The sequence below is a fragment of the Crocodylus porosus genome, unplaced genomic scaffold, assembly GCF_001723895.1.
Source record: "Crocodylus porosus isolate Cpor-Errol unplaced genomic scaffold, CroPor_comp1, whole genome shotgun sequence".
Lineage (NCBI taxonomy): Eukaryota > Metazoa > Chordata > Crocodylia > Crocodylidae > Crocodylus > Crocodylus porosus.
Window position 1 is genome coordinate 48,176,189 of NW_017728931.1, and position 20,980 is coordinate 48,197,168.

Sequence of the window (20,980 nt, forward strand, 5' to 3'; positions counted from 1 at the left end):
AATAGGCTGCAATCAGACCTAGACACATTACAGGGGTGGGCAGATGAAAACAGGATGGGTACTAAAGAAACTTAGTAGTCTTGGGGTAAAAGGTACACTTTTGCTATAGATCATAAATTAGCTTACAGACAGAAAACAAGGACTCTGTTACCGATCGTAGAATCATAGAGAATCATAGTGAAGTGGGGCGGGAAGGGACCTGCAGAGATCTAGTCCAACCCCCTGCCTGAGGCAGGATCATTCCTATTCAAACTCTCCCATAGAGACAATAATATAAACTCTACATAACACATCAACCCTGAAACAACACAGGCCTAACACCCTAACCTACTACATGTAAAGCAGGAGATCCCCAACAGGTAATGTCCTGCTTCTATGAAATGTTTTCTATATATGCTCATGAGATCCCAGATAGAGGGCCACATGCCCTGCTACAGAGGAAGGCATCACCCCCTTCTTGCCCCCACCCCCATCCACATCAACCTGACTACGGGGTAAAATTACTTCCTGATCCCAAATAAGGCAAACCGGTCTGACACTGAGTGGAGGGGTAAGATCCTCTAGCCAGGCATCCTCCCAGTCAAAGTCCCTAGCCTTGGTTGTATCCAACACCCAAATGTCAAGTACAGGTGCTATATGGCCATGCTCCCCGATGGCCTGGCACTTTGTTGAGATGAGCCGTGGGGAGAACTGGAAGGTTCTGCAAATACCAACCTGTAATACCCATCTGTCACTTGCCACACTTTGATGTTTCTTGTTACTTGTCAGGAGGTGAATGCAGATTGAGTACTAACCTTCCCTGTTCACTCCGGGTGTTGGCTGTTTTCACTCTTTCACACTCACCTCCTTCTCCAGCCCCTGCTTCATGGGCCCAGCAGTCCCACTCCAGTCCCTAGCATGGGTTTCCTTAAATGCAGCTGGTGCTCTTCTGGTTCCCTGAGGACCTTCTCTGCAGTGGTTAACAGGGGATCAACCACTGCCAAAGCTCCCAGCTCTGGTCATCTCTATTTTCTGTGGCTCCTCTCCGGGGCCAGAATTACCAGTCTGGGGGCTTCTTCCACCAATACAGAAGGAGCGTATGCTGCAAAACCTCATCAGCTTGTCTTCTCCACTGGGTTGGCCTCTCCCCACACTGGAGGTAAGCACTTCCTGCACCTGTCCCCCCAGGCTTTCCTCCTGCTCCCCTCTCTTCCCTTCACATCAATGCCTGTGGGAAGGCTTAAAAAAACCCTGACATGTAGCAGAAAACAGGGGAGGAGGTGGAGGGGCAACCAGCAAAGCCTAGAAGCATGGACAATACCCAAGGCAGAACATAGATATAACTATAGTTTCATAGCTGGTAGGGTTGGAAGGGACCTGAGCAGATCATCAAGTTCGACCCCCTGCCATGGCAGGAAAGAGTACTGGGTTCAAATGACCCCAGCAAGGTGTTCATCCAGCCTCCTCTTAAAGACCCCCAGGGTAGGAGCCAGCACCACTTCTCTTGGAAGTTGGTTTCCAGATCCTAGCTGCCCTGACAGTGAAGTAGCGCCTCCTGATGTCTAGCCTGAATCTACCCTCTGCCAGCTTGTGACCGTTATTTCTTGTCACTCCTGGGAGTGCTCGGGGGAACAGGGACTCCCCCAATGCCTGCTGGTCCCCTCTGACCAGTTTGTAAATGGCCACTAGATCCCCTCTCAGCCTTTTCTTGTGGATCTGAATAGGTTCAGGTCCCATAGCCTCTCCTCATACGGCCTGCCCTGCTGACTCCTGATCATGTGAGTGGCCTCCTCTGGACCCTCTCCATGCTGTCCACATCCCTCTTGAAGTGCGGCACCCAGAACTGGACGCAGTACTCCAGCTGCGGCCTGACTAGTGCCGCATAGACGGGGAGTATCACCTCCTTGGACCTGCTTGAGATACATCTGTAGATGCATGACAAGGTGCAGTTGGCCTTTCTGACTGCATCCCCACACTGCCGGCCCATATTCATTTTGGTATCAATAATGACTGTGAGATCTTTTTCTGACTCTGCACTGACAAGAAGGGAGTTCCCCAGCCTGTAGGTGTGCTGCTGGTTCTTCCTCCCCAAGTGCAGTACCTTGCACTTGTCAGTGTTGAAACCCATCCTGTTCTTATCCGCCCACCCCTGTAACCTGTCCAGGTCTGATTACAGCCTATTCCTCCCTTCTAGTGTGCCTACTTCTCCCCACATCTTAGTGTCATCTGTGAATTTGAACAGGGTGGTTTTTATCCCCTTGTTCAAGTTGCTGATGAAGATGTTGAACAGTGTGGGCCCGAGGACCGAGCCCTGTGGGACCCCACTCTTCACATCCCTCCAGGTCGAAAATGGCCCATCCACCACCACTCTCTGGGTACAGCCCTCCAGCCAGTTGGCAACTCATTTGACTGTGTGGGTGTCGACACCACAGTCCCCTAGTTTTTTAATGAGAACGGGGTGGAAAAAAAGGAATTCTTGTTGTCCTTGATCTGGGTAGCTAGTCACTCGCTACTTTCTGGAAGAATGCTCAGTGAGATACTAGAGAAGGAATAACTAATTCTAGGAATGGTGCAAGATAAAAGTTTGAAGAAGTTATGACTTTCAGACCCAATCGGATCATGATCTACCAACTTTTTGTTATTCTCTTTGTAATGGATGTTTCAGACAATTTATCAGGAGCAGATGCAAGTTTACCAGTCTATAAATTCTTAGATCATCCTTAGAACCTGTTTTAAACATTAGTTTACATACATTTGCTATGCTCCATCCCTGAAACAGTAGCTGTTCTTACTAAGAAATTACATGTTTTTGTTAGTAATTTAGCCACTCCACTCTGAGCTCCATCAGAACTCTTAGACGTAAGAATTTGGCTCTGTGACTTATCACTTTTTTATAAATATCACTTTGCATCAGTAGCTCATCTGTCACTTAAGTCTCTGGGAGTACTTCATCTCCAGCTACCTCTCTGATGTCCTCAGGGAGATTGGTGCAAAGAAATCGGTTTCTCAGAAGTGTCCTTATCTTCTGTATTTGTTCTATCCAATTCCTGATGATCCAGAAAACACACCATTTCTTTACTGGCTTTTTGTTTCAGATTCTCGTAAAGGATCTCTTGTTTTGTTCTAACCCCTCTAGTTATTCACTTTTCAAAATTCAACTTGGCTCCAATTCCTTATTACTTATTGCCTGCTGTAATTAATACCTCTGTTCAATGGCTTCACTAGGGTCATATTTCCTTATCTTGATGGATTCCTGTTTTTCTGCAATATGTTCTCAAACCTTGCCATTTAGCCATGTTAGTTTACTTTTTCACTTTCCTCATTCCTTTTTTGTTCAACAGTACATTTGCCTTCTGAAAGACTTATTGTTTTCCTAAGTAGCATCCATGCTGACTCCAGTGGCGTAAGATGCCTCTAAGGAGCCTCAGGGGCTTCATCAACAGTGAACAAGACCACTTGGTTTGGTTTTATAAGGGACTGAATCATGTGTTGCTGGTGATCATCTTAGAATATCTTCCTGTTCTCTGTGTTTTCATTATAATCCCTGCAAAAAATATCAGACTTCACTTTCCCTAGAGGGAGGAGGATATAATCCATCCAGCCTTTGCCTGGAACAGGTCTGATTTACTGAGTTTATTTTATGCCATGCTATAAAATTGATTCTGCTTTCCTAGTTCACTGTTCTGTCACCTCTCATAGCACCTCACTGAGCATATTATCATTTTCTGCTATCATGCTGCCCAGCCTAACTCACCACAGCAATAACTGCCCCTTTGCTTGCACAGATGTTCCTGCTGTTCCCTTCTGCTTCCACTCCCTCATCAACTTCCCCCGTCATTGTCTCCACTTCTCAGCAGAGTGTTGACAGTATTTGTTTCTAATGATACTTCTTTTTATAGAGATGTGTACTCATGGTAAGTCTGCACCAAGTCACAAGGTGCAGTTATGTGTATCGGTACATAAAACCAATGAATGCTTTAGACTAAGACAACAGTTTCATGGTAACATGGAGGAACACATTTTTCACGGACACATCATGAAAGATTTCTGGAAGAGCTCTCCCTGAACCAGTAACAAAGGACTTTCCTGTACACGCCATGGCGTGACATCTCTTCCCAGCAGTAAAGTAGTGTTCAGTCTCCTGAGGCATTTGATTGGCCCAACACCCAGGAGAGCATGTGAAAACATTAGCTTGCCTGAAAGGCTCTGTCTGTCCTTACCCAAGGCCTTAGAGGTGAGGGCATAGATCCTGCAGTCACAAGAAGCTGAGCCATTTTGGAGACAACTAGATCAGCTATGAGCTGCCTGTCCTCCTCCACATGTTCCCCGATAAGGGGCATTGAGCTGTCCATCACCTATGTGAAGAGAGAAAAGGACAATTAATAAGGAGCCTTCCCTATGGCAGGGGAAAATCTAGATCCACAATCTCACTCCAAGTTCCCTTGTGCTTCCACATCTCCAACCGCCTTTTCCTGTCATTTCCCTGTATTCTGAAGTGTAGCTGTCTGGCACCTGATGGGACCATTTCTCAGGTGTTATGAAGCAAGGCCTTCTAGTAGTTGATGCCTAAGACAAAGGCTTTTTTTTAAGGTTTCTGGTAGCTTCTTTGAACGACTGCACACACAATAGTTTCTTTCTGCATCCTAAGTGGTTGCCTCATGTTTTTCAAGGATGGGTGTTATTCTGGCATGAACACAATGCATTACAGGCACACAGGACATGGGAAACAAACTGCAAGGAAACCTGCAGAGATTAAAGCAAAGGGTACTGGAGCAAACCGGGAAAGATTTGGTAGTAATCAATGCAAAGCTCTAAACCTAGGGAGAGGAAGTAAACAGCACAGATGCAAAAAAGACAGGATGTCACCAAACAGCAGCAACCATCCGAGGACAGTAAATTTACTCTTGTCTGGCCTCCTTTACAGTGGTCTGATATTGCTGTCATGTAAACAACCTATATAAATGCCTCTGGGAGTGTGAGGAAGCAAAAGTTTGGGGAGGAGTGAGGCCCTTGAAAGGTTCTCTTATTTAAGAAGTGGTCCACTTATTTAAAAAGGGTGAGAATTGTTGCTACATGCCACCTCCTCAGACATCAAAGGGAAAAGTTGCCTGTCATATTTCAAGTGCTTTACAAACATTAACCAAACCCTACACAAAAAACTTCAGTATGGTAGAGTGCATATTACCTCATCAACATATTATATAGATAAAAATAGCAAGCAAAACTGAATGTTAGAAACTCAGAAAAGCAGTGTTAAAAATGGCATTTGTCTGACATGGAACTGACTTACATTCAAACCACCACCACAGCCATACTGCAGACAGTAAGAGTTCACTCACAGAGGGAAGCAGAAACACCGGCATGCTTGTCTTCCATAGTTAGCCTTAAGGTATTCTCTTAATGGAATTCATTCATAGAGGGACCATCTAACGTGATATGGATGACTTCATTTACAGATTACTCTTCAATGCCCTCAGTTTGACATCATTTTAGTTTGTGTTCCACCTAAACTCATATGGGGCTCTGGTTACAGTTGTGGATAGCTTTAGGACCCAATGAGAAGATTCATATCAAACTACATTGCTTTCTCTATGTTTGACTTAAAAGTTATATAGGAGAGGTAAGGAAATTAAATAGGACATGTCAGATAAAAGCATTAAAGGCTTGCAGTTCCACAGCCATCTCCTTAGAGGTAACTGGGTTTGGTAGATATACAGATGTGGCAGCAGTGGCCAGGAGAGCCGTAGAACATTGGATTTGGAATCCAATCCACTTATCATTAGGGATTCTTATCAGCATATAAAGCCCAAGTTACCTCTCAGATCTTACCTGGCACTGAAATATGGGGTTATGCCACTAGTAATGATGTAGACATACCTTAGAAAAAGTTTCTTAGGGCTCTTCTGGCTCTTCCTCCCTCAACTCCTGCATTTTTTCTGAGCTTAGACATGGGAATGGATTCTATTTTAATTAATATTATTATTAGAATGGCAGGATTTTGGTTTAAAATCCTGCCCCTTTTGCCATCTCGTCTGCTTACATTATGCTATGTAGAAGATATTAATAATCCCCCTACTCTCCAATCATCCTGGTTAGCTTTTCTTTCTTGCACTTTTGCACTTTCTGGGATGGGATACTATTTCAAAGATAATGAAAGATCTTTCTTTCCCATAGAAAAGGTTCAGGCTTTCCAGAAGATATGAGATATTGCCAGGGAGAATGATTTTGCAGTGGTTAGGGCTACTTGCATAGCCCCTTTATATAGGCTTTGGAAATTAGATTGTGGGGGAGAAAGGTATTTACACTGGGATCTCAATAATAAATGGTGATCCTTTTTGACTAGACTCAGGACCAAACAGATGCCCACAGCTGTTCTGGCTGGATGTAGATTTTCCATTCCAAGGGCTAAAAGATATTGCTCAGTCTGTCTAGGAGTTGTGGAAGATACTATCAACTATGTATTAGACTGTTCTTTATATAATGACATAAGGAGAACCTATTTATTACTGTACTTGCAGAAATCAAGATATTTATCAAACAGAAAGAAATTAATCTGGCTTCTACAGCAAATAGATCCAAATGTAGTAAGCCGGCTTGCAATTTTTGCTTCAAGGCTGAGGCAATTAGAGTTAAATATCCTTTGTTACTGATACGAGTGACACATTTAAACATTAGATTTGATTTTATTGTCCCAATTGTGGATCCATGTAGAACAATATTATAGATTCATGTCTTGATTTACTACTGTACTGATATTAATAATGTTTTTATGTTGGTGGGCTCTGTTTTTAGTATCATATTTGGAATTTGGTTACTTTGTTTAAACTTATTCATTCATAGATTTTGTAGACGTTAGGGCTGGAAGGGACCTTGGAAGATCATCAACTCCAGCCCCCTGCCCCAGGGGCAGGAAGTCAGCAGGGATCATAGGATCCCAGAAAGATAAGCAACCAAATTTCTCTTGAAGGCATTCAATGTAGGTGCTTGAACCACCTTCGATGGCTGGCTGTTTGAGACCTTGGGGGCTCGGACAGTGAAGAAATTCTTCCTTATGTCCAGCCTGAAACGGTATTGCAGTAGTTTATAACTGTTCAACCTTGTCATCCCTTGGGGCGCTCTGGTGAACAAACATTCCCCCAAATCCTGGTGAACACCCCATATAAACCTATAGGTGGCCACCAGATCACCCCTGAGCCTGTGCTTTTCCAGGCTAAAGAGTCCCATGGCTCTCAGCCCGTTGTTGTAAGGTCTGTTTTCCTGACCTCTGATCATGCGTATGGTTCTTCTCTGGACTTTCTCAAGCTTCTCCACATCCTTTTTGAATTGTGAAGCCCAAAACTGGACACAGTACCCCAGCTGCAGCCTCACCAAGGCCAAGTACAATGGGAGAATGATGTCCTGAGATCTGCTTGAGAAGCATCTGTGGATGCAAGCCAGCGTTTTGCTTGCTTTACTAGCCGCAGAATCACATTGAAGGCTCATGTTCATATTATGGTTGTATGTGTGTTATGTTGTCTTCAGGAGCATGGCATTTAGCTAGAATTCTTAATAATAATAAATTGAAATTGAATTAGGGATTCTCACTGGCCGTGTCTACACAAGACACTAACTCTTGCCATCATTTAGTACTTGCATGCACAAGTACTAAATGACTGTGCAGTGACTGGCATTACTGCACAGTAGCATCCCTGAATGGACTTATGGTGATGCTAACTGCACAGTAGCTTGTTACTATTCTGCAGTAGCATCGCGTCATGCTTTGTGCCATGTGATGCTAGTGCACAGTAGTAACGAGCTACTGCACAGTCAGTGTCTTGTGTAGACGCAGCCACTAGCAGGTAGCTCTGTTGGTTCCTCTGGCAGGTGTTCCCACTTCACTTGGCAATGCTAGAACCAGCATGTAAGGGGAAAGGAAAGCCCCTTAAGTGTTAATTCTACTTACTCCCTCAATCTAACTACATATGGGTAGATTTATGACCACTAGATGGTGCTATTATTCTCCTTAGCAAGCTATCATGCAATAAAGTAACTTGACAGCTGCCTAGCTTGTAGTATAGTAGCTGTTGTGATACTTGTGTATTGAAAACAATATTTTCTTATGCTCAAATGTTGGGAATTGCTTCCCGCAGCCATTGTAGCAGGAATTGGTATAGCAGTTGAAGTATAAAGGGAGAATATTAGAAACAAAGCCATCAGAGGCTAAATTAATCCTGTAGCAAGCCTACCTAAGCCAGGGGAGTTTCATTTGGCATCTAATTATTAGTGATTTCTGACTCAACTTATTTCTGTAGCACTGAAAGAGGACAAACACTGCACTGGACTAGCACTGGAGAAGGCAGGGTGAGGAACAGGCCGATTAGGAAGGTAATTTCTGTGGATTACATGATGTTTTCAGTTACTGTGCTTACTTCACGTTTCTGCAATTGGCAGGATCAGAACCTGGCCCTGCATGGGTGACATAAAATGAAAAGTAGGAAGAGTTGCAATGCAAACAGATTCCTCTCATCTCTTCCTGAGAAGCAGACCAAAGAACAGCCAAGTGAAGGGAGAAGATGTCGGCACATACAGACCCTGCCTTTGTAGTTGTCCAAGGTCAGCAGCTGTCTCCTGACACAGCTGCTGTTGCTTGATAAGGTATCACAGAGGGAACGGAAGGCGGCAAGGCAGAGAAGAGATCCTGGAAAACTCCTCCTCCCCCTTCTATCTTACACAGAGACCTGCAGGCTGGATTTGTTATTCTGTGTTCCCATGGATGAAAGTTGGGTGCTGGGTGATTTGAGGGAAGGAAGGAAACAGATGATTAGACATATCAAAGGTGCTGATAGGAAAATGGTGAAAGCATGGACAGACCTTCGTTCAAGTGGCAAGACCTTGGCGGTAAGCGTGGCTGGGGACAGAAAGCTTTGCTCTTGCAATAGACAGAGCACAGCTGGGTACATGGCCAAAAAGAGGAGAAGAGAAATACAGAGTGAATCCAGTATTGATTATGCTTTAGTTCCATGAGTTGTTTTAGTCATGCTTCATTCTGTAATTAACCAGGCATTACTGGGTTTTTTTAGATTACAGAAATTTGAGTCTCCATTGCTCACCGTCCAACACGTACCTAGTATGCGGAGTCCTTTTGAAACCCCAGCCATTCATTTAGGTACCTAACTAGAAGCTGAACTCTTCTGAAAACCTGGCCTCAGTTGTGGGTTCTGAAATTCTAGCCATGTGACAAAGACCATCAGAGCAGGGAAAAAACAAGGCCAGGGAGCTCAGTCAAATTCGGAGCTCCCACCTGTGAACGAAATCAGCGGAAGGCACTCTAGGTCTGAATTTCATCTTTAAAATTAGTGGTGCAATGTGGGAAATAAAGATGGTGAGATCAGCTAATAGAAAAGGGCATGGCGATCAAGCTGAAGGTAAATTTATAGTAACTACATCAAGTTCACAGAACATGCACTTTTCCTTCCCTGGGGTCATCATTTAATGTCTCCTGATTTGATTCTCTATTTGCCACAAGCAATTCTGATAAATCTCAAACCACAGAAATGCCCATCTATCACTTGGTAAGCTTTTCTGACAGAAGTTTTTCATTAGGAAAAGTCATTCTTTAGCTTGGCCACGTTGTGCAAATTCACTATTTATTCAGTGAACATTGCAACAATTTCTTACAATACAACACAGAAAAATTCTCTCTTTCATACAGTAAATCTCAGCTATTTGTAAGAAACACATTCATTTCTGGTCAAGAAAAATGCTCCAGGAACTGAAGCAAGAGATAGGAATTCTTTTCCAGCTCCTTCAGAACCAGCATGAAGCAGAAATTGTGCCTGTTTTGCTTTATTTTACTCCAGCGTTTCTCAACCCGTGGGTTGTGACCCAAAACTGGGTTGCAAGAATATATGAAAGGGTTGTGAGTAGTCATGGAAAAATGTGGAAAATCACAGATATTCTCCTTTAAAGAAGAAAAATGTAGGAATCTGTGGATTTCCCCTTGCAGGCTGACAGGGTTCCAGCCTGCAAGGGGCTGCTTGGGGCTGGGGGCAGTGGGAGGAGAGCGATCAGGCAAGGGATGCCACATGCATGTGAGCAGTTCCCCAGATGGGGGAGCCAGAGGGGCACAGGCAACACATTGGGGAGGCATGGGGGGGAACATGCCCCCTCAGTTAGTGCACCCACAGCGGGCACGGGGCTGCAGTCTGGCTGGACCAACAGGGGCAGGAGCCACCTCCATGGCCCAGGGGCAGGAGCTGTAGGGCAGAGCTGGGCAGCAAGACTTGTTGCTGCTGCCAGGGACCCCATGCCAGCCGTACTGCCAGCAGCATGAAGAATAATGGACAGGGGAGGAGGGGGCATGCTGCCCTTACCTCTTCCCAGTGCCAGCAGCTCCCCTCAGGCCATGGCTCTACCCTGCCACCATGGCCTGGATGCCACTGGTGGTCCCTTTAGGCCATGGCTCTACTGTGGAGAGGAAATGGGGTGGTGGGCAGTGTGGGTGGCTTGAGGTGAGTGGCAGCAGCAGCTGGACCATGGCGGTGTGATAGAGCCACAGCCTGACAGGCGTGGTTGGTGTTGAGAGGAGGTGAGGGCAGTATGTTCCCCCCCAACCATTCTCCTCGCACTGCTGGTGATGCAGCTGGTGTGGGGGTCTTGAGAGCAGCGAGTCTTGCTACCCTGCTCTGCCCTTCTGCACCAGCTCCCACTCACTGGGCCACAGAGATAGTTTCTGCCTGCGCTGGTCCAGCATGGCTGCAGCACACAAATCTGGGGGGAAGGGCACATGCCCCCCATGTCTCCCTGGGGTCAGGACTGGCTATCAGTGCTTACAAATGGGTCCTGGTACAAAAAAGGTTGAGAGCCACTGTTTTACTCTGCTCTATTTAGCTTCCTTTATGGTCAGTTTGTCTGGGGCTAAACTCTTGGCATGGCAGGTCCTCTGGGCTAAGTCCTCAGTTGGTGCAATCTGTTTTTCTCATTCAAAGATAACGTGGCTCTTTAATTTGTACCTGATGAAGCTCTTGCTCTCTCTATTTTTCCAGGGTCGATTTCTTTCATTGTGTGCAACGAAGTGAATATTGTAAGGGCAGATTTGTACTCTTTGCACAGTGACATGCATACACAGAGACTGAGATGAGAAGCCATTCCCTACCCCAGAGGCATACACTGAACAAAATGTGTACTCTCCCATTCCTTCATTTAGAGGCAGATGTGATGTGTACACGTTTATACATAGAGCCAGGGGTACAGAACTCCACTTCTTACATACAAACACATGCACACACAGGCAAACACACAGAAATGCAGGTGAGTAAACTTTCTTGGTTAACCCTTTCACACAGGCAGGCCTGCACACGCACACACACACATAGGCCATTGTAGGATCAGTGCAGTGAGTGTTTTTAAAGTAGCTGAACTTTTAAAAAGTTGCTGATGACTTCCACATAGGGGCAGAAGTGACAGTTGTTCCACTGTCATAATTTGGAACAGGCTAACAAATGTCTTCATTGCTGGCAGTGCACTTGCATCGCATGCCTTTTGACAGGTCACTGGTCCCCAGAGATTAAATGCATAATCCTGGAATGTGCAGTCACTACAAGGCTCATGTGTTCTCATCAGTTTCCCAAACCTCAGCGGGTGGGACTGCTCTCCCACACATAGCTTTCCAATGCGTCAGCAGTGCCCATGAAGGGATCTCTAGGTTGGCTTTTGCTCTTCTTCCTCTTCCTGGGCTGTGCTGCTGCAGTTTACAGTAGGTCAGATACGGAGCCTCTCTTCCAATAACATTGCATAATGACAGAGGACACTTGTTCAATTGCCAGATTTTCTTGGCCCCAAAGAGGATCTTAAGTTTCTGCTTTGATCTCCCTGCCAGCTTTTCTTTTTCCACCCTGTCCTGATGACCTGATCTTGCTACTCAACCCACTCCCAAGTTGAGCCCCACTGGAGTGGTAAGGCTCATGTGGAACCTTTGTGTTCCCAGCCACAGTTTCTCTTGCTAATGTGATCCTGGACATGACACCCACAAGCTGTGTCAGGGATTTGTCTCCTTTATCTGCTTTCTTAAAAACTCTGAGATATCCATGCCCTGAGTAAGACAGTGAGGCTTATTCCCAGTGCTTAAGGACCTCTTTTTTATTGCTTTGGTTAATCATTAGTTTCTGCATAGTATGTCCCCTGCTCAAACTGACTCCTAAACCTGATCTCTGAGCCTGACTCCCAATCTTTATCTTAACCAAGGAGTCCAGCTGAATGCATTAGGCTGCTTGACTGTGATTCAGAATTTATACATGGGCATATTAATTGGAGAAAATATCCAGGCATCTAGGGAAAGAGTATATATGTGGACAGAGTATATGTGCATGTGTGAGCATGTCCGTGCACATGCTAAACCTGGTGAATATGGGGGTGTACAGATCTCGAAACATATTGGTCGAAAGGAACATGGTCTCACCTCAATGATATAGTCTTTCCCATCCTTGCTGTGGACGGCTTTGACAGCACAAATATCAAGACCTCCAAACATCTCTGCACAGGCATCTGCCCAGAGTCTATACCTGCAGAAAGGACATAGACACATGGCTTATCTGGCTGCTTAAAGATCAGAATAAGCAAGTTCTCTTAGTAGACAGCCAAACCTTCCCACCAAATACAGGGACATATGACTTTCTGCCTCTATGTATAGAAACTTGGGAACATAACTATCTCCCTGGGCTACACCCCTTCCCCTTCTATATAAGTGATGGATAGTGCAAACAGGAGGGCTAGCACAATGAGACCTCCCATTCTCCTTCATTCCATACCATTTCACTCCTCCTTCTTATATGCCCTCCAAACATTCTCTTGGCATTTACATGTGTCAAATCTTCCCCATTTAATTGCCAGTTAGCCCAGCTACAAGTATTTATCTCAATTAATCCTCCCTCGTAAGTATTTTTTTCTTGTTCTTCCCCAAATTTCCTCCACTATGTTGGCAGCCTTCTGATGCTGAGATACCCAGAACATGAGAAGCTACAAGAGAACTTGATAAGGAAAAGCCTCCATGTTTTGTGACCTGATGCCTTTGCATACACAGACACATAGGCCAGGTACAGACATTACACGTTTACAGGTATAAGTAGTCGGAAACTGGTTGATACCTGTAACAGAATAGAAGTATGGCAAACAAAACTGGTCCATACCCAGAAGAGAAGTTCAGCACATATAGACTGGTTTAAAAATGCAGAACCTGGTCTAAGATTTGCTCCCCCCGGCCCTCCCCACCCTCAGTGATGAACGTGTGGTCTGTTTACTACTGATCTAAACTACGCCATTAACAGGAAACCTCATAACTTAGATTAATTCTGTCTTGGGCTTTTTGAATGTCTGTACCTAGCCATAAGGCATTACATTGCTTATTTGTATGCTCCATATCATCACATTGCAAGCCCTAATGAATTGTTCCCAATCACCTCTATATGTCTGAGATATTACTACTTTCTAGGTATGTCCCTCATGTTGAAGGTACAGTGCTATGTGAGAGGGAGAGCAGGATGTACTATGTGATGATAGGTGTCCCTGCTCCCAGCTGTCCCAGCACTGGAATATGAGCTGGCATGAACAAGAAGCCATGAATGATGCAGTGCTGCTCTCAGCTGTCCCTGCACTGGAAGATAAGGGAGGGGGGGACAAGAGCTGTATTATAATGGGGACCACACAGCTGTCCCTCCATGGGAAAAAAAGAGGGACTGAGCCTGGTTGGTTTTTCTTGCTGTGCAGCTGTGCTGCTGTCCTGACTATTTCAATTAAAAAAAAAATCTGAAAGCAGAAGATCTTTGAGCAGGGCTGCTGCATGGGGGCAGCTGAAACAGGAGAATACTGAAGATCTCAGAGCCGCACTTGCAGACTAATGGGGGTGAGAGTTCTGGCCAGTTAGACTTTGCACTTGAAGGCAGGCAGAGCAGCTTGGTCCTCGTGGTCTAACAATCAACTGACAGGAACACAAGGCTGCAAATGGGGGAGGAATGAAAACGACTTATACAAGTAAGGGAAGCTTCTTGGCTGCTCCTTGTCCCGGTAAGGAAGCAAAATATAGCTGCCCAAACCCTTGCAACTGGGCTGCTCAGATGTAAGGTTACATCAGCCCCTATTACTCAGAAAGTTACACAGCTTGTACTATAAGGATATAGTCCCTCTGGCAAGTCAGTTCTTTCCCACACTTGACTCGATGAGGAGGTGGTACCAGGAATGCATTATTTACACTGTGGATAAACCCTGTGAATCAAGCAGGTTACTCATGGACATGTGGTAAGCTTGGTGAAGCCCACTCATCAGCAGCTGCACGTGGATGCTGGTCACAAATCATACAGTGCTCTCCTGGGAGCCATGGGCATTACTGAGGAAGACTGCAAGGTGCCTGGTGTCTCAATCCAGGCTAGGGCACAAATGAAAACAGGTAAGTAGCCTCCTGGAAGTCATTGTAGGCTATTTGTCCATAACAACTCGCCTCCCTCCATAAAGGCAAGATTTTCAGCTGGGCCAGCTTGAGCACAGGGATGCAGCGAAACAGCTAGGTAGTAGCCAGGACAGGAACAGCAGGTTAGAAGTGAACACTCTGGTAGACGTGTAAAAGAGTTACATTTGTGCAGGATTTGCCATCATTATGGCCTGCTGTAGCTACAAGTATCAACTCATCAGGTACACTCTAGTTCGGCAAAGTTTTAAAACAAGTCTTTAAGTTCATCCCTATTGAGCAAAGCACTTAAGCATAATCTAAATTTTAAGTGTGTGCTTGTGCCTCGTTGACTTGAATAGGATTTAAGCATTTGCTGAATGGTCTGAATAGGGATGGACTGCTAAACTGGGGTCTTACATGGACAACAAATTCACCCGCTAAATACAGCTAAACCTGCTAGCAGTAAAGCTGAGCCCTTTTGCTGCACAGAACAAATTCTACCTCCCACACCATTCAGCTTCAGCCATTTTGTAATGACTTTCCTTCTTAAGCAGGGCCCAGAAGTATTCAGATGCCACAGCCCAATCACTGGCCCAAAGATTCACCTTCAATATCAAGTTGAGGATCAGTTTTGCTCTTCCTCTTTTGAACTCCTTCCTCCTCTTCCTTACCTCTCTGTCATAGCGATCTGTTCCAGCATGGCCGACCCCGTGTTTGCCTTCCAGTTTCCAGAGATGGACGTTCTCCTGGGAACAATAAGCCAATCACAGGGTGAAAATCTAACTCTGTGGGAGTTGTAGTTTTCAATCCTGACTCTCTGCCTCACTTCTAGGAAATTGGGTGGGGGCCTTCACAAGGACTTTCCTTTTGAAATCCTAGACACAATGCTCCCTGAAAATTCTGGGGGCCTGGAAAATGACAGACTCAAACTGAGAGCTAGAAACTGAAAAGTTTGAAGCATCTTGAGTCTGCAGCAGGAGAGGAAATCTGTAATGGCCCTCCATTATCAAATCTCTCCTTTTTCACTCATCAGGGCATGGGAAGCAGAAGTGTGTGTAAAAAGTGTGTGTAAAAAGGCCTCTGGAATGATTAACCATGTGCTCTATACTGTACAATACCCACTGGAGGTTTAACTCTCTGTGCCAAGATATGATTGAAAAGCTGCATAAAAGCCACATATGAAATACTAAGTTTCTTTAGGTTGGTTTCAATTGTGGCCAGACCTGGAGAGACTGTCCGTGCGCACCTTTTTTTACCTGCTCTGGAATCTACTCACCAGCTTCTCTCTAAAAGCTTTTTAGAACTGTAAAATGGTTTAAGTGATTGTTTTGTTGTAATTTGCCCTTAATATCAACAGAAGATATTACTGCTTGTCTTCACCCTTGTCTGTCAAGTACCCAGTTAATTCATTTCGTTGCACTTAAGTAGAGGGCGGACCTTATAGAGCAGGGATGGGCAATTTTTTCGGGTGGAGGGCTGCTTACTGAGTTTTGGCAAGCCATTGAGGGCCACATGACAGGCAGCCAGGGGCAGATAAATATTAATTGTCTAAATTTTTTAGGGGCCCCATGGACTGGATAGAATGGCCTGGCGGGACACACCTGGCCTGCGGGCTGCATTTTGCCCGCCCCCGTTATAGAGCATTCAGTCGTACCACTTTGTGCTGCAAATCTGTGAGATCTTGCAAGCTGGGCCAAGTTCATATGCTATGACATAAGAGGAGGAGAGGTGACTGTGTGCTGGGGCACCTGCATCCCCCTTTGATTCCAAGTCCACCCAAAATTTAAACCCAACTGCCTGGCAATGACAGCAGCATTTCTAGCTAGGCAGTGCTGAGGAAGTCACTTGACTTCATGGCTTATTATAACTACTTGCTCCCTTCAAAATTCTTTAGTCTCTTAAAAACCTTTTCCTTTGTAATGGTCTTGATATTTCACCAATCAAGCTATCTTCTTGTCTGCAGTTCTGCTGTCTGTAAGCTGCTCCTGCTAATGAAGCTCCTATTTCACAGCCCTACAGATTGTTTTTAATTCATTCCAAATGAAGTTATATTTGTTTTTGCTTCTCTTAAACTGAATAATAGAACATCAGTCCCCTAGCATATTAGTAAAGCTTCTAGTTTATTTCGAGGGAAAATATATATTGTTTTATATATGGTGATGCACCTCACCATCTGCATACCCCTTTTCAAAATTCTAGATCTGCCCATGATAAGATACCTCCATCAACGTTGGTTTCTCTATGGTGTACTTGAGATCCTTATATTGGAGAAAGTGGGTATAACAATTCAGTGTGCAGTGTTCTTTTCTCTGAACCAGTAAAGACCCAGTGTTTCACCATGCTGCCAGTTGCATCACCTTTACAACTGGATGGAGAAAAGAGGCTCCAATTACCTTTCATCATCACAGATCACATGACACTGAAATGTTAACACTTATGTACCAGCTAAATTCAAGACAGGGGCATTATATTTTGCCTACCTAAAATTTCTTCAGAATGTGTCATTTGGCCTCCCTTCTAGCCTAGTACTGAAAACTGATTTCTGCACATGGGTTATGAAGTGTCTTGGAGGAACACTCTGTATAAGTGGTAGATATTATCATTATATGCCCTACTATTGGTTATCACTCCCTTTGGTCTTATCCCCATCAATATTTATCAAGATGCTGGGCTACTGGCATCCTTGCAATATGGAATTTAAACAGACCTAGCCTATAAGAAACCATAGTGGCTTATAAGGAAATTCCATTTGGGGGAGCTCCGAAGATGACAATTTTGCTCCAGTGACTGGTTTACCTATTTTGACTGCTTGTGCTATCCTGATGGTCTAGGTGCTTTACATGTAACAAAGCAAACATTCCAGTCAAATATAAAATACATCCTGACCATCTCAGTAGGAGACTTCCTCAAAATCCATCCTAACCATTCACATACAGGCAACCCTTGTTTCACACTCTTAATTGGTTCCTGAAAAAACAAGCATTAAGTGAAATGAGCGTTAAGCGAAACCAAAAGTTTTTGATGACCCAAGATGGTGACTTGCAAGTGTTTTTAATGACCCAAGAGGGTGACCGCGAGTGTTAAAATGAAACTTGCTGAGTGCTAAGTGGAATCAGGTATCAATTTAAAATGAGCATTATAGCGAAACAGCATTAAGCAGGGGTTGCCTGTATTTTATATGACAGCCTCCATCAAACTCATTCCCTTCCCAGTATGGGGAAGCAGCTGAATCTTGCAGCGTGGACCCCAGTGAAGCCTTTCACAAACCAAGGTGGAAAGTGTGTTTAAGAGCCAAGGCCCCCTGAATGAGCAGACCCTGCCACTAGTCCTCTCCTGTTTACACCAGGAGCTCATAATTTGGGTGTCTTCACGGATCTTAATTGCAAAGGGTAACACAAGTATAGAGGTGGCCTCTTGAGTACAAGGAACCAAGACTTTTGGGGGCCTTGTAGGTCAAATGCAAACACTTTAAAACAATATTTGCAAATCAACTAATTTGGCTGGGGTGATATGACCGCAGCACCCATTCCTGCCCGGGGCAGGGGGTCGGACCTGATGATCTGTTTAGGTCCCTTCCAACCCTAAGCACTATGAAACTATGAAACTATGCGGTGCATGAAATCACCTCTTAATTGGGCCGTTTTTTTCTACGCTAGCTCCAATTTGTGAATGGTTAGAAGTTGTAGCCCCATGCATAGCATGCAGTAGTAATCTAACCATAAGATGGAAAAAGCAACAATAACAGGTGTGAAGCTAAAAAAACACAATCCTTTTATTAAGTGCAGGTGACAAAGAGCACCTCTGCTGGGTGAGGCTCTCAGAAGCTGCTGGTAGTCCAACACTAACCTCAGAGATGGCAAGCATCAATAAACAGGACAAACATCCCATTGGCCCCTTATAAATGAGGGTGTTACATAACTTCTGGTATTTTTTCAGTTACTTCCCAGGATAAATAAGTATTAGCTGAGTCTTTTCTGTTCACGTATGGCTAGTTACCTGTTGTTGTCAGGGCTACTTTAGGCCTGGGCTAAATAAGCGTTGACTGTTAGCATAAAACTGGAGTCATTCCATCAAAGTCAGTGAGAATTTCTACTTGATTCCTAGGTCATGGGTAAAAGGAAGTATTTGCAACATCTGGGGTAGGGAGGAATGAGTGGGATTCTTGGTAAACACATTCTAGAGGGAATTTTGGACATCGTTCTCCCTTAGGAGGAAGGGAATTTGCAGTGTGTGTGGGGGACGGGTGTGGGGGTGTATGTGGGTGTGTGGGAGGGAGTATAAAAATGCTGGGACAAACTCCATAGCTATCTGATCAAATAAGCAGTCTCTCTGACTGACATTAGAATAGACACTGTAATTCTCTGATTTAAAAGCCACAGCTTTCCAGAATGTCTAGCAATTTTGGATACCTTACTTGACATGCCTTCAAGGGCCCACATTTCCAGTGACTGTGAGCTCTCAGCATTCCCATTTGACATAACATGGGCTTGTTTAACCCACAGTTAGATCTGTTTTCTGTCTGATGCTGGGATAAATTCCATTGCCAGATACTTTTCAGTTCATATGAAAAGTAAGTCAGATTGGTTCTCCCAAACACATCTCCAGTACTGGCTCCATGAATTCATGTGAACTCTTTTGTGGCAAACAACATTTTCAGTGAGTGTGGCCATTTTCTCTCTTCCCTTACACCCTTCGATTTTCATGAATTTATTTATAACTGCTTGGCATATGTTTCAGATTTCATTTACCAATAATTCCTTGCAAATGGTACTCCCATGTGGGATTAGCTATTAGTGTGAATATTTGCCTTAGTCACGCAGTATTGTTTCTGTTCCCTATCTGGATGAGTGTATGGTAACTGTGGGTAAGATCAGTAAGATGTAATCACTAGGCTTTTGAGGCTGAGAATGATTTGTGCAGCCAGGATTAGGCAAACTGGCAGGATCAGGCAGGGTTCAAATGACACTTTGAGTCTTGGCGCAGTCTGTAAAAAAAAATATCACGATGCCCTAATAAAACAAGAGATCCCCCCCAGGTTATGATTTTCAAATCTCGAAGGTGGGCTCTCATCTCTTATGTTGGGGGCTCAGCCTCCCCCCACCCCCAAGTCCCCCGTAATTCAAACCCTGGGATTAGGCAATTTTAAAAGACATTTTAACATTTCTCGTTTTTTAATCATTTGAGTCAGGCATTGCCCAAGACATCAGTGCTAGAAAAACTAGGCAATTATATCATTATAGACACGAGTCAGATTAAAAATTGATTTTCTCCTATTGGCTTGGGTCAAAGCAATGATATGTGCCATAAAACCCTAACCACAAAGAATTTGCCTAGATCTTTGGTTTATTTAAAGGCATCTCTGTTAGGAGTCTGGCCAGGAATTTCGAGAAGTTCTAGTTGCAAAATATATGATTCCATGCATTACTGATCCACAACTAGCAATATGGCTGTTTCTAAGCAATTTGTGGCATTGTTTCAATAAGACCATACAGGCACACCAGTACTTACCGTTACTGACCAGGGCAAGTTTTTATGGATCAGCTGGGTTATTTGGCTTTTCCTATCTACAAGCAGTTGGTGTTTCATTTACTTACTCAACTGCATTTTTAATTAAAGTCAAAGGCTATGAAATTTAAGGTAAGTGCTTTTTAATTTCTGTTAACAATAAATAAATGTGTCAGCAATACTTATTGACTTCAGTGTTGTGCTGTCTATCGCTATTTACCCCAGTCACTTGTCACAACCAAACAAGAAACTGCAGCTTAAATGCATGTTCTTAAGAGAGGATGGAGGCCAAAAACGGTGTAGAACTTCAATCCAGAGTTGTGGCTAGGGAGGTTACATGCCCAGCAGGTAATGTTCAGCATTGATCCAAGCAACCTCTGTAGTCTCCACTCACCATTTATGTTGCATGCCTGTACTAACTACTTTAACTTGAGAAAACGGCCCATCAGAGGTGAGAGTCAATGATGCCAGCCTTCATTGTCCCCTTGTTCAATTTTCAGTCACTTGGATGCCTTCTCTTGTGCTGACCATTCTACAGGGAAATGCTCCCTTGTAAACTTCTATGAACTACAGTACCTCACTTTCCTCTCCTTCAAATCCCTCATACAAACACTCCTTTCTGTGATGCTTACAAAAGCTTGGCACTGGTTAAGCAGCTGGCACATTGAGACTACTGCCTGTCATGCTAACCAATGCTGGTCTCATTGTTTCCATGTAACCCTCCCCCTTCTATCTGTGTGTAGCCACCTGTGATCTCTTGCTTCAGACTGTACATTCTTTCAGGCAGGGACTGACTTTTGATCTGTGCTTTTATAGCACCTAGTACTGCTGGGTTCTTATCTTCAAGGTTTTTAAGTAATATGGCCATGCAAATAAAGGACAATAATGTAACAACATACCACTTCTGTGCCTATTCTTAACATGGTAGCTGTTACTTAGCTTCAGTGCCATGAATAATTTCCAAGGGGATTAGAGCTGAAGACTCTTTGGGTGGCACATGGCTTATGCAAAGCACTTGGCCTCACCTTTGTATTTAATGCTTCACTTGCCATTGGAAGACTGTGGTTACTGTTGCCACTA

The 20,980-nt window shown here is 44.2% G+C and overlaps 1 protein-coding gene across 1 annotated transcript in view; it reads right to left on the reverse strand.

Moving 5' to 3' along the window:
* Positions 1–20,980, reverse strand: part of SYN3 (synapsin III) — a 310,184-nt gene that overhangs the window by 9,144 nt on the left and 280,060 nt on the right. Inside the window, exons 9-11 of the mRNA XM_019544808.1 lie at positions 15,067–15,141; positions 12,416–12,518; positions 4,200–4,334 (exon numbers count right to left, since the gene is read on the reverse strand). Of these exons, the coding sequence (XP_019400353.1) occupies positions 4,200–4,334; positions 12,416–12,518; positions 15,067–15,141 (313 nt within the window). The remainder of the gene's footprint in view (positions 1–4,199; positions 4,335–12,415; positions 12,519–15,066; positions 15,142–20,980) is intronic.